Source organism: Antedon mediterranea, chromosome 6 (assembly GCF_964355755.1).
Source record: "Antedon mediterranea chromosome 6, ecAntMedi1.1, whole genome shotgun sequence".
In the NCBI taxonomy this organism is placed as follows: Eukaryota; Metazoa; Echinodermata; class Crinoidea; order Comatulida; family Antedonidae; genus Antedon; species Antedon mediterranea.
Genome location: NC_092675.1, coordinates 23,923,267 through 23,935,820, shown reverse-complemented (window position 1 = coordinate 23,935,820; position 12,554 = coordinate 23,923,267). Strand labels below are relative to the sequence as shown.

Genomic DNA, 12,554 nt, shown 5'->3' with positions numbered 1-12,554 from the left:
ATTTGGGCACATCACTACCATATTTGGGCACATCACACCTTTTTTTGTCGTCAAACTAGTTTGATAGTGTAGACAGAGCTTAAGACACTGATCTAAATTAGCAAAATATAGTAACTTACCGATCTCACAATTAACTCCAGAATAGGTTGGCATACAATCACAGATGTATACATTATTGATATGATAGCAGGTGCCGGAGTTACGACAGGGAGAACTGGAACATTGACCTACATCTAAGACAAGATAAAGTTTAGGTTTATAATAGAAAAATGACTGATTTCCAAAAAAAAAAAACATAACTAACTAAAAGATATTTCAATTAACATACAGAATACAGTTAAGGATTTTGATTTATTCTTTCTTTTGACTGGATTGCATTTTCAGTTCCAAAATGGTCCAGTTATACATTTAAAAGTAAATAAAATTGATAACATATATAAATACAAAGTAGGTCTAATTTAAAAGATATACAGAAAAGGATGTTTAGGTTATTTGGTAAACATCAGGATTAGTCCTGAACAGGGAGATGAGCGTCCCTGCCCACCTAGGGTTACAGGTCTCAGGTTTTTAATTAAAAAAAAAATGTATTAGTGTTCCATGAATTTCTCATCAAAATTAATGTCTCTCATTGTTGTGCATGTCAACATAATGTCAATGACAGCGAAATGTCCCCAATAATGGGGATAGCTATGCAAACAAGTAACAAGTAAGGGTGCTTATACAAATAATAGAAAAATGAATAAATGAAACAAACACTTACTTTCACAATTAACACCAATGAAGTTATCCGTACAGGTACACTGGTAAAGATTGCCAGAATAACTACATTCACCACCATTTATACAAGGTGAACTATCACACGGATTTACCTCTGAAAAAGAAAAACATGTTGGTTTGTAATCCAAGCTCAACCAACTCAAAATGTGTATGAAATGAAAACACATTTTCAATTGAAATACAACAAAATGTGCTTTGATATCCAACTGGCTACAGGTCTAGGACATGGATATCTTAAATTTATACAATTTCTTGGGCTAAAATAAGCCTAAAAGTAGCAAATGTAAGACCCTTTACTTTCTATTAAAAATGTTTATATTCTGCTGTAGACAATAACAACTATATGTACCTTGATCACAGTATGTTCCTTTCCATCCTTCAGCACAAGTGCACACAGTAAGATCAGTAGTTGTATCATGAAAACATTCACCCCCATTCTGACAAGGGTCACTATGACATGACCCAACATCTGTAACAAAACATACATCATTTTATATGATTAAATACTGTATGTCATTAGTGCTGCAATCTTTTTAAATCCAGGTATTACCATAAATCATGTTCATACCAGGGTAACATAGGCCTAAGATATTTTTCAAAAGTGTTCAAATTCAAGCTCAGACTTGTCGTCATGACATTGTGATAGTTTGTTTTATTGTGCGATCACTAATAAACTAAATAAAAGGCATCATTTTACTATTATATTTATGTAGAAAGATGGCAAATTGTATTTACATGTTTGGCAGGTATCTCCAGTGTACGTCAATGGACATTCACATGTGAATCCAACTCCATTATTAATGCATTTTCCATTATTCAGACACGGATTTTGAATACAGTAATCTAAAAAAAAAATGCTAGCTTTTAATATGTGAACATAATTGTAGAGTCATATTTATTGAACATAATAGTAGTACTGTAGTAGCTTTTGTAAATTTTTATTTATTTAGTATTAACTCATAACCAAAAATATAATAAAAATGTCATATTCTAACCTGGAACTTGATTTAAGTTGAGTGAAAATCCTTTAGAATTATCAATAGAATTTGTTTTAAAGATAATTAGCAGCGTATTAGAAGATGAGATAAAGGGTTCAGGTATTGTACTCCCAGATGCCTTCAACAATAACTTAGAAGAATCAACGACGTCATCATCAAACACGTCAATCCAATCAAGAGGGCCGATTGTACTGAAGTCTTCTAAGCTTCCCATTATGAGAGTTGTGGGGTCTGAGTATATGATCCACTTGCAGAGTAGATTTTCGTTGTAGTTTTCAGGGTAGTTTGGAGATGTGATTGTAAGTTCACCTGTGTTGACTAAAACACTACCACCACATTCAGTCGCTGCGACAAAGAAGATACAATTCATTTTAATTTTCTTATAATAATAATAAGATTTACAAAGTGCACATATTGACAAAGTGCTCAACGCGCTTGTGAAACCCATCAAAAATACTAATCTTCAAACTAAAAACAACAATAAATTTAGGAAAAAATTGACATTTGTATTTTTTATTGCCATGAAAACACAGTAAAATATCTTCCCTGAGACAACCAGTATATTTAGAAAATCTGGTTAATGTTAATATAAAGTTTTATGAGGATGATCAAAGTATATTGATCGGAACGTCGAGAAACTCAACAGTTCTTTTCAGGGACTATGTGGTCTACTGCAAACTTTATATCAAATATGTAGATAGAAAAGGTAGTGTTATTATTGTTTGTATAGGCCTTTTTTTTTAAAGCTTTTAGCTTGTGAGCAAGTAAATAAGCTATTTCTTTATCATACCATGTTCACAGTTATATCCATTGTACTGCTGAGGGCAGGAGCAAGTGTGGCCTTCGTTTTCTTCTTTACACACTCCACCATTAAGACATGGGTTACTTCCACATGGATCTATCAAATCTGCAAAATAAGACCGTCTATTATTATGCAATAAATCCGTTAACAAAGCCAAATTGTAATAATTTTCTATCTTGGGCCTCTGTGTTTGTTTTTTAGCATATTTATATCTGTCAGGCAACTTCAATTTTTATTGTAATATTAAAGGTCTCGGACAGTGTTGACAAGCTCTCTCTACAATATCAAACTAGTTTGACAAAAAAAATGTGTGATGTGCCCAAATATGGTAGTGATATGACATGTCCATCTATGGGCACATCACATTTTGTTGTCACATAAATTTTGATATACAGTATAATAGTGTAGACAGAGCCTTAGACAAGACCCATTGAGTAGTCTTGTCTGGGAAAAATTAAACATGTTTAATTAAATGTATTATATAACTCCGAGAGGATTTGATGCAAGGACCCTGAGAAAGCAAGTTTGTCAACCACCAAGTACAGTGCAAAACTTACGGTTTTCACATGTTGCTCCTCCAAATCCTTCTTGACAAAAACATGTGAAAAAACCAAGATTACTAGAACACACTCCATCATTCAAGCAAGGAGATGATTCACAATTGTCAATCACTACAAAAAATAACATGCAAACATCAGCAATCTAGGTATTCACCAAATAGTAATTTTATCTCATATTTTTTACATTATTGGTACATCATTACCAAATTGTTTCACTTTACATTTCTGTTTTCTACTCTATGGAGCAGCAATTATCAATGTATGTCTGATAATTCTTAGTAGGCCTAGGTGAAGCCGTATGACCATAATTTTAACCAGAAACTCAATTTGTTTTATATTAGATCAAATATTTGAACTTAATATATCTGTTGCTTTCATATTAAATTGAATGCCATGTAAAAAGGCAGTATGGAAAATTTGACAGTAGAAAGATCAGAATTTCAACAAAAAGTTGGCCAATATACTGTATGTAAAATGTTGGTATGATTGACAAATCGTTTTACATACTTTAAATGGCATACAGTAAGTAGAACTGAATATTCTGAAATAGTTGAATCATGTAAACCTCTTTAACAACAATAAATAAAAATAAATGATTAAAAATGTTTGATCCATATCTATTATAAAGAATAAAGATAGACAAAATACTTTACATGAATCACAGTTTGTTCCAGTGTACCCTACTGAGCATGTGCAAACATATGTGCTGATGTAGTTTGTACATGTGCCACCATTTGAACAAGGGTTCTCACTGCATTTATTTGTTGCTATCGAAACAAAACAAATTGCAATTTTGTTAATTTTGTATTCAACATAATTGATAAATTATATTATATAGGTAATGAATTACTATATTGTTTGCATGACAAGTAAAGTTAGGTCTTTGTGGTACACCATGTGTTATTTATTTATTTATTAACAATATTTAACCAGGGTCGCCCAATCAGTCAAAAAGACTGGTCTCCCTTGGGGCCCTGGGTACAATAGTACATTTTAAACTAAAATATAAAAATAACAGTAACACAATAAAACTTAAACTACAGTAATGCCTTAAAGTTACTTTTGAAAACATTTAAATTACTTTCAAAGGGAAAAGCTAGAATGTCAAGACATTCGCAATCATAATATATTTCCTTTTGAAGAAAATTGTGTACTTTTAAACATAGCTTTACTAGTAAATTACTGATAGTTATATTAACTATAACAAAATGGATGTCATATTTAAATAGAAACAGTAGAGGGCTATAAAACAGCTTTGACTTACGTATTTCACAATGTGTTCCAATAAAGCCAGTTATACTGCAATCACAAATATAGCTATCACCAGCTAAAATACACACTCCTCCATTCTGACACGGGGCAATATCACATATTGAATCATCTAATGAAATGTTATAAGAGATAAAGATACTAATTACTATATTATTATAAATTATTTGGTACTCATGTACAGCCAACTTTTGCAAAAGCCGTTCAACAATGGCGTAACGACTATGAGTGCTCACTGTCTAAACCCAGGGGCCCGGAGCTTACAGGGGCCCCTGAGCAGGACTTTGAACTATGTCGCAAAAGGGCTAAAAACGCCCATGGCCTCCAACATAAGGGGCCACTTAGGATCCTTAAACCAGGGGCCTCCGGCAACTGCATTACGCCACTAGCGTTCATACAACTAATATATTGTGACTTAATTATCATAATAAGTATTTATGTTAATGGCTTGATCATGATCAGTGGAATCATTTTTCTTTGTGTATTTTGTCATTATCTAAGTAATGTTTTATGAATTGAAAGTTTACTATTGTAGACTTAGGCTTAAAGTACTTACCTTCATCACAATGTGTACCGGTGTAACCTGTTCTACATGTGCATATGTAACCTACATCTGATGCTATACATGTACCCCCATTCTGACAGGGGCTACTTGAACATGAATGGCTTGCTATAATACAATATAAAAGAAACGATATTTAAACAGATGAAATCGTGCGAGATCTTGAAAAGCAATATCAGTTGTAGTTCTAATGCTACTTCTATATTAATAATTGATTGATTAATTAATTATTTATTGATGATATCAAGTTTTGATTGATTGATATACAAAGTCTATATACAACTGTACTAGTACACATAGCCACTATCATAACTGGGCCCTCTGGGAGACAAGAGGTTACCCAGTATAAATAAATATCAAATTCAAGTTTTAGTTCTCTTCTTAATATATCACTAAACATGGCTTAGTAATAGTTACTATTAAAACACATAAAATAAGATTTAAGCAAAAAGTTAAAACATATACTGTATCTCTGAATACTACAAAACAACAGTTGATATAAAAATAGTTTTTAAAAAAGTGAGAAAATCTTCTTTTGATGTTTCTTAAAATATAGTAAACATGTCAAGCATTTAATATTATTCATCATGCAAAACCATCAAACAATATAAAACATTTATGACAAAAGTATAGAACCCCTCCTTTAGGACACCAGTATTCATGGGACACACCAATTAAGGGGGCACTTGCTGTGAAAAGAATGAGGGCCAATACAGTATATGTTCAAACATATTCAGGGGACACTTGCGGTGAAAAGAATGAGGGCCAATACAGTATATATGTTCAAACATATTCAGGGGGCACTTGCTGTGAAAAGAATGAGGGCCAATACAGTATATGTTCAAACATATTCAGGGGACACTTGCTGTGAAAAGAATGAGGGCTAATACAGTATATGTTCAAACATATTCAGGGGACACTTTGTGTGATCCTGAAGGTGTCCCTTTAATAGGTGTTTTACGTCTATAAATAAATGTTTAAAAAAGTTTAAAAAACACTGTAAATTGAATAAACTGAAAATTGAATGAAAACAAACAAAAAGATAATCTAATACTAATAGTACACCTGTACTATAATAAAAAAAATAAAAATAAACCCATCAAAATAGCTCGAAAGTAATGCACTACGTAAAACATACTTATCTGGCAGTATGTGCCACTAAAGCCAAATAGACACTGACATAAGTAGCCACCATCAGCATCGATCACACACGTACCACCATTTGAACATGGGTCAGATTGGCAATGATTTCCAGCTAGTTTAAACATTCATATTTTTACAATGTCATGAAATAGTAGAGCTACATTGAATACATTAAACTCCCCTTAACAATGAAGTCTCTCAAATAAATATTTATATGCTTTTTGTTATGGAACATGTTATAATAAAAGAAGACATTAAAAAAAAGTCAATTTGGAATTCAGGAAAGAAACTATTGTTGATTTCCAGTTAGTTTAAACACTCATATTTTTACAATATCATTAAAATTGAATAAAACTCCCCCTTAACAATTAATTCTCTCAAATATTAAATATTTTTTATGGAACATGTTATAATAAAAGAAGACATTAAAGCCAGTTCTGAATTTAGTTAGGAAACTATTGTTGATTTCCAGCTAGTTTAAACATTCATATTTTTACACTGTCATTGAAATATTAGAGCTTAAATTGAATACATTAAACTCCCCTTAACAATGAATTCTCTCAAAATAAATATTTGTATGTATTTTTTATGGAACATGTTTTCAAAAAAGAAGACAAAGCCAGTTTGGAATTTATGAGGAAACTATTGTTGAGGTTTAAAGAGTTTACAATTTCATAAACTCACAAAATGAATTGTACACAGTATTCAACTAGCAAAGTAATGCAGCATTGTTTACGAATTTAAAGAAAAAAAAAGTTTTGCACACATTTAACAAAACTTCCTGCACCACGTAACTTTTTACAAGTTTACATGCATGATCCAGTCATTTCCACGCATTGAATGTCACAGTGGACAGAGCTAACTATTTTTATAGTATATTTATTGTTCAATTATATTCTAATTTTGATAAACTTACCAACATCGCAATTGTCGCCTGTCCAGCCAGTGATGCACATGCATATATACTCACTATCCTCCACTACACAAGTCCCGTAATTGATACAAGGGTTAGAGGTGCAAGGCGCTATAATGAAATAATATTATAACATACAATAAGAATTAGAGGAGATTGAGGGATGTAGCATATAGTAATTCTGTAAAAATTAATCTAACTTAAAATTTAAAATTATGAACAATAATGACATAGACACAGATAAACTTGTTCGTCAAATATGTAACATTAAAAAAAATATCCATTAATTTTTTTTCAGATTTTTCAAACCAACTTAACCAGTACAGTTTTATCATCGAATAAGTAAGAAAAACTGAAATTGATTTTGTAAATGCAATATTATATTCATAATTTGTACTTACTTTGATCACAATTTGTACCAATGTACCCAAGTGGACAGGCACAGATGTATGATGTATAAAGATTTGTACACATTGCATTGCCGAAACATGGATTGCTTTCACATGCATTCAGTTCTATAATAATAAAATGAAACAATTATTATTGTAAATGTGCTATAAAAATACTTTTAAAAGCCATAATAGTATTTTGAATAATTTACTGGCGTTGAAGTGGTTATGATACTTGAATACAGATCCTGTGGTTCTTGGTTAAATCATGTCAGGATTTTTTCTCACGAGAAAATGACTTTTAATAAAGACTTTGTCTTGTTCAGGGTTGCCACCGTTGGGATAGTGAATTAATTCGCTTATGGTTATCCTTAGTAAATTGTCTAAATTGGGAAATTATAATAATGATCCACTCTAGAATCTTGTAAAATGTAAAAACTTATCTGTAGGCCTACAGTAAATTACCTTTGATTTTGGAATTTGCGCAATACAAAATATTAAGAATCTATCATTTGTTATAAATTACAGAAAATAAAGAATGAATTTCATATTCTACCTTGTTCACATTGAGAGCCTGTAAAACCTGGTGTACATACACAATTTGCTACCGTACTAGAAACCTCAATACATAAACCACCATTTAAGCAGTTCAGCATCGCACATGGAGTTGAAACAGGTTCTAAAAAAATAAACAAATTAAATTTAACAAATCTTTTATTGTTAAAATATCAATGTTGCAAAAAGTAAGTTTTCAATTGCAAAATGAAATATGAAATGCACAAAACTGAATTTAAATTTATCATTTTACATTTACTGAATGTGAAGGTTTTAAGATTTTCTTTCATTTTAAACTATATTATATATTATATTATAATTTCTTTTTTTAAATCCAATTTTTTTTCATTTTTGGATGGGGTGTGGTACAATCCAGTTTTGGTAGTTTTGAGGGACTTTCACATCTGTTCCGGGATGGTTCCTGTCCGGCACTGGCAAATCCAATCGAACTTCGATGTTTCGTTTTCACGCGGCTACATAGCTGTGTGGAGCATCGTGAAAACGAAACATTGACGTTCGATTTCGCCGGACCGGAACAAAAAAAAAGGTGTGAAAGACCTTTTACTTACCAATTTCACAAAGAGGTCCACTGTATCCATCAAAGCAGGAGCATGTGAATGACGTCAATTGATTAACACATAAACCATTATTCTTACAAGGACTACTGTTACATGGGTTTGTCACTGTAAAGAAAATGACAATTTCTTTTAGTTTGTTTGACCATAAATTGTTAGGTCGGACATTATGCTATCATTAAACAAAATAGCAAGTATAAATGTTTAATAATCTATCAATGAAAATGGAATATTTCAGAAGCACAACATGGATTGCTGAAGCCGTTGCTATATAAGTTTTCATTTATTATTATTATTAACTCTTATAATTTTATTATATTGAATAAAAAGGAACCAAATACTAATTGGTTTTGAATGGATATCTAGTGTTGATACACCAGATGATTATATACTGACAAAGCGGGCTAATAATGCGCTTAAAAAAGAATATTCACTCCATTGCAACACCATTATGTCATACGTTGTAGAATGAGGACTGTAAATGCACACATGACAGTACTGACATATTAAATTACCCAGACAAGTACTCGCCAAAAAATGATAAATTTACTATATTCCACTTCATTCATCACATTATGTAATGAAAGGCATCAGAAGAAAAACATACAGTAGAAAGTACAAAACAATTTAAAAATACTATAAAATTAATTAAAGTAAAGTAAATGTAAATTATGTATAAAACATTAAAATCAAAAGAAAGAGTCTAGTTGAAACACCTGCTTGTGTTTGATACAATAACTGCAGAAAGTAACATGGAGTAAGAACTAGTCTAGGTTCTAGACTGTGTTACAAAATAATATTTTGGCACACCTGGCGTTTCAAATGCATATTACTTGAGCTCGTCCAGACAAAAATTGAAACACTGACTGATGAACTAACATAAAAAAGACAATATAACTGCAGACTTGGGGGCAAGTCTAAGTAATATTGAGAACCTACATTTTCATACATGTAATTAAAATAAGATAGTAAATAATGAGGGAAAAGAAATATGCCCATGTTGTTATGGATACATCAATAACAAAAAAAGATCTGAAACTATGAATTCTGAAAATTAAAAATATTAAAAGTAGTAAAAGTCAAAAATAAAAAACAAATTCCAGCACTAGATACTACTGTATTTCTGAAAAGAAACAAAACCAATTAATGTGCATTTCTAAACTATAAAAGTACACAAAAACCTCCAAAACCACAAGGAAAATGCCAAAATGGAAATTAATCAAGTACCTTAAACCATAAAGAAAGTTTTAATAAGGGAATAAAGGTTGAACTAATACCATCGTTTAATTCACAAAAAGTTCCTGTGTATCCCGTTGGACAGATGCAGAAAAAATAGGTGTCATTGAAGGCAAAGCATTGGCCGCCGTTGTTACAAGTTGATCGGTCACATATCGGGTTATCTGGACCTTAAAATAAATCATGTACGGCAATTAAACATTATGATTTTGATGGCTAGGCTATAAGATAAAAGGTTAGGTACAATTGAAAACGGTAATTTTTCAGTGGGACTCGAACCCTTGACATCCTGATCAATAGCCTAGCATTTATAGCTCTAAAGTAAAGCAAAAGATCTTACAAATTATAGCTAATCTAAAGTATATAAAATACAATTATTATCTAGATTACGATATTCACAAATTAGTAAACTTTATAAAAATTGTATGAAAATATTGTATTGCTCATGTATGGAGGAGCCTAACTCAGCTTTCACCCGATATTCAGGATAAAATTGTCTTTATTTTGTGTCCAAGCTACTGTGAAATGTTCAGTATTTATAGCGTTCTAAACAAATGCACATGCTCTACCTATTTCACAAAAAGTTCCAGTGTACCCTAATCCACAGACACATCTTAGCTGGTCATTCTCTACCAAACAAACCCCAAATTCACCACATGGATTATCTGTGCATTCTGCTGTTACACCATCTGTCATAAATTTAAAATTGATGTTCAAGCAAACAGAGAGAAGAAAATTGTAATTATTGATAGTGAAAGAGAAACAACGTTCATACTTTACCAGTAGCTTCAATTATGAGTAACTTCCAATAAATTGATCTAAGTAAATACAACTCCTTTTCCCATAGACACAGATTAATTGATAGCTTTTTCATTTATAAACAAAACTATATGTTCTTAGTAATGGTTACAAAATAAACTAAAACTTTGTCAAGATCATATTATTTGATTTTTTGTAAAAATATTTTGGTTAAGTCAACAGGAAGCAACCAAGGCACACAAATTAAAGGATCACTGTACATTCACTCAAAAAAAATTAAATAAACTTAAATCAAGAAAATGGCAATTAAAATATGCTAAATATACTGTAGTATATACCATTTTCTTCACAATTGAGTCCAACATAACCATCTCCACACATGCAGATATAAGATGAAGTATCCAAGATTTGACATACACCACCATTCTTGCAAGGCTGGGCAATACAAGGACTTTCTATATACGTAAACATATTTTGTTTAACAATTTTTAATTATTGAAACTATAATAATTATTGTACAATATTCAATACAAAAACAAACAAAAAAACAAAATTAAAGACTAAAACACTATGCAAAAATGAACCAGGATGTATAAAATAGTTATAAAATGGAAAATTATTTTAAAAAAAAATCACCAGATCAAAGTATAAAGGTAATACGTTGAATATAAGGATCCTTCCAAACTAAAATTCCAACACCAATAACTTAAAACAAAATCTAGAACTGGAAGGAACTAGTCAAAAAGCTTCTAAAAGTTTATTAAGATTCTCCAGCACATTTTCATGGAAATATGAGAATATAATTGAAATTTAAAGGAAAAAAGTCAACTGATAAATCTTCAAAAAACACAAGACAGTTGGGTTGGTGGTAATGTAATTCCTCCAAATCTATCACCAATTAACAATCATTCCGATACAGTATTTCAGAAACAAGATAATTCTCAAATTCATTATGAAAGTCTTAAAAAATAATATAATAAAATAATATATAATAAAATGTTACTGTTTCAATCTAACCTATTTTGATTCATAATACTGTATTCAGAATATGAGCAAACTTTTACACATTCAGTCATGAATTTGCAGTTAAAAAGTCATCAAGCAAATTGTACTTGAAGATGGTTCTATTTGTATGGGCAGCACATGGTATGACAAAACAACACCTCAACTACAGTACACATGGTTAGCTATGAAGAGAGTAGGGGGTTCCTACTAGTAAAGTAAAGGTTGATTGATAAGATCACTTTAGGAGGTTAGGAGGAGTAGGTACAAATAGCATGCAGGCTACTAAGTGAAAAGGAAGATTTCTATCTGATTGGAAGATGTTTGGAATGAAATACAGTACATTTACCAGCACTAGTAACTATAATAAAAAAGGTTTTAATAAATAAATTATATTGGCTTTAACAGAAGAAGATAAAAAAATCTTAGTTGAGGAAAGAATCCATGAAAACAGAAAAAAAGGCTCTAAAAACCAAGAATATAAAGTTGATATTTAATTTTTAATTACCCCTTTCACATTGACTACCAATGTAACCATCTGGGCAGATACAACCAATTAAATCATTGGTAGCATAACACTGGCCTCCATTAAGACAATTTGTACTATTTGTACATGGTCCTGAATTAATCATAATAATTAGTGTGAATGAAAAGATCTATTTGATTTATTACTGGAAAAATCAGGTGTTCCCCAGAATCAGTATGGCATGGTCTATCTAGCATATGATGTTTACACTTGTTAAGGGTTCGACCACACTTTTTTAATGATCAGTCTTAAATCCGAATGGGGACCAACAATCTATTCTGGCAAATTGCCAGCAAAAATATCTTCGGAAGTACACTGGTCCTTCATTTATGATACAGACCTACCATTTCATTTAGTCTATTTACTTTATTCAGGGAATTCAAGATTTCAACATTTAAAGTGGTGACTATAGCTAAACATCTTGGGGAATATTGCTATAGAGTTAAATTTATACTAACAAAGTTTTCCATTAAGGTATTTTCTAAAAA

At 31.1% G+C, this 12,554-nt stretch overlaps 1 protein-coding gene across 1 annotated transcript in view; it reads right to left on the bottom strand.

The window, feature by feature from the left end:
- The window catches only part of LOC140052511 (uncharacterized), a gene marked incomplete at its 5' end in the record, with an annotated part of 59,086 nt that overhangs the window by 3,037 nt on the left and 43,495 nt on the right, over window positions 1-12,554 (bottom strand). Inside the window, 19 exons of the mRNA XM_072098118.1 lie at window positions 120-233; window positions 761-871; window positions 1,127-1,246; window positions 1,513-1,620; window positions 1,773-2,120; window positions 2,566-2,682; window positions 3,135-3,248; window positions 3,791-3,904; window positions 4,402-4,518; window positions 4,963-5,076; window positions 6,107-6,223; window positions 7,028-7,135; window positions 7,426-7,539; window positions 7,970-8,092; window positions 8,538-8,651; window positions 9,821-9,949; window positions 10,349-10,468; window positions 10,877-10,993; window positions 12,049-12,159. Coding sequence (XP_071954219.1) covers window positions 120-233; window positions 761-871; window positions 1,127-1,246; window positions 1,513-1,620; window positions 1,773-2,120; window positions 2,566-2,682; window positions 3,135-3,248; window positions 3,791-3,904; window positions 4,402-4,518; window positions 4,963-5,076; window positions 6,107-6,223; window positions 7,028-7,135; window positions 7,426-7,539; window positions 7,970-8,092; window positions 8,538-8,651; window positions 9,821-9,949; window positions 10,349-10,468; window positions 10,877-10,993; window positions 12,049-12,159 — 2,430 coding nt within the window. The remainder of the gene's footprint in view (window positions 1-119; window positions 234-760; window positions 872-1,126; window positions 1,247-1,512; window positions 1,621-1,772; window positions 2,121-2,565; window positions 2,683-3,134; window positions 3,249-3,790; window positions 3,905-4,401; window positions 4,519-4,962; window positions 5,077-6,106; window positions 6,224-7,027; window positions 7,136-7,425; window positions 7,540-7,969; window positions 8,093-8,537; window positions 8,652-9,820; window positions 9,950-10,348; window positions 10,469-10,876; window positions 10,994-12,048; window positions 12,160-12,554) is intronic.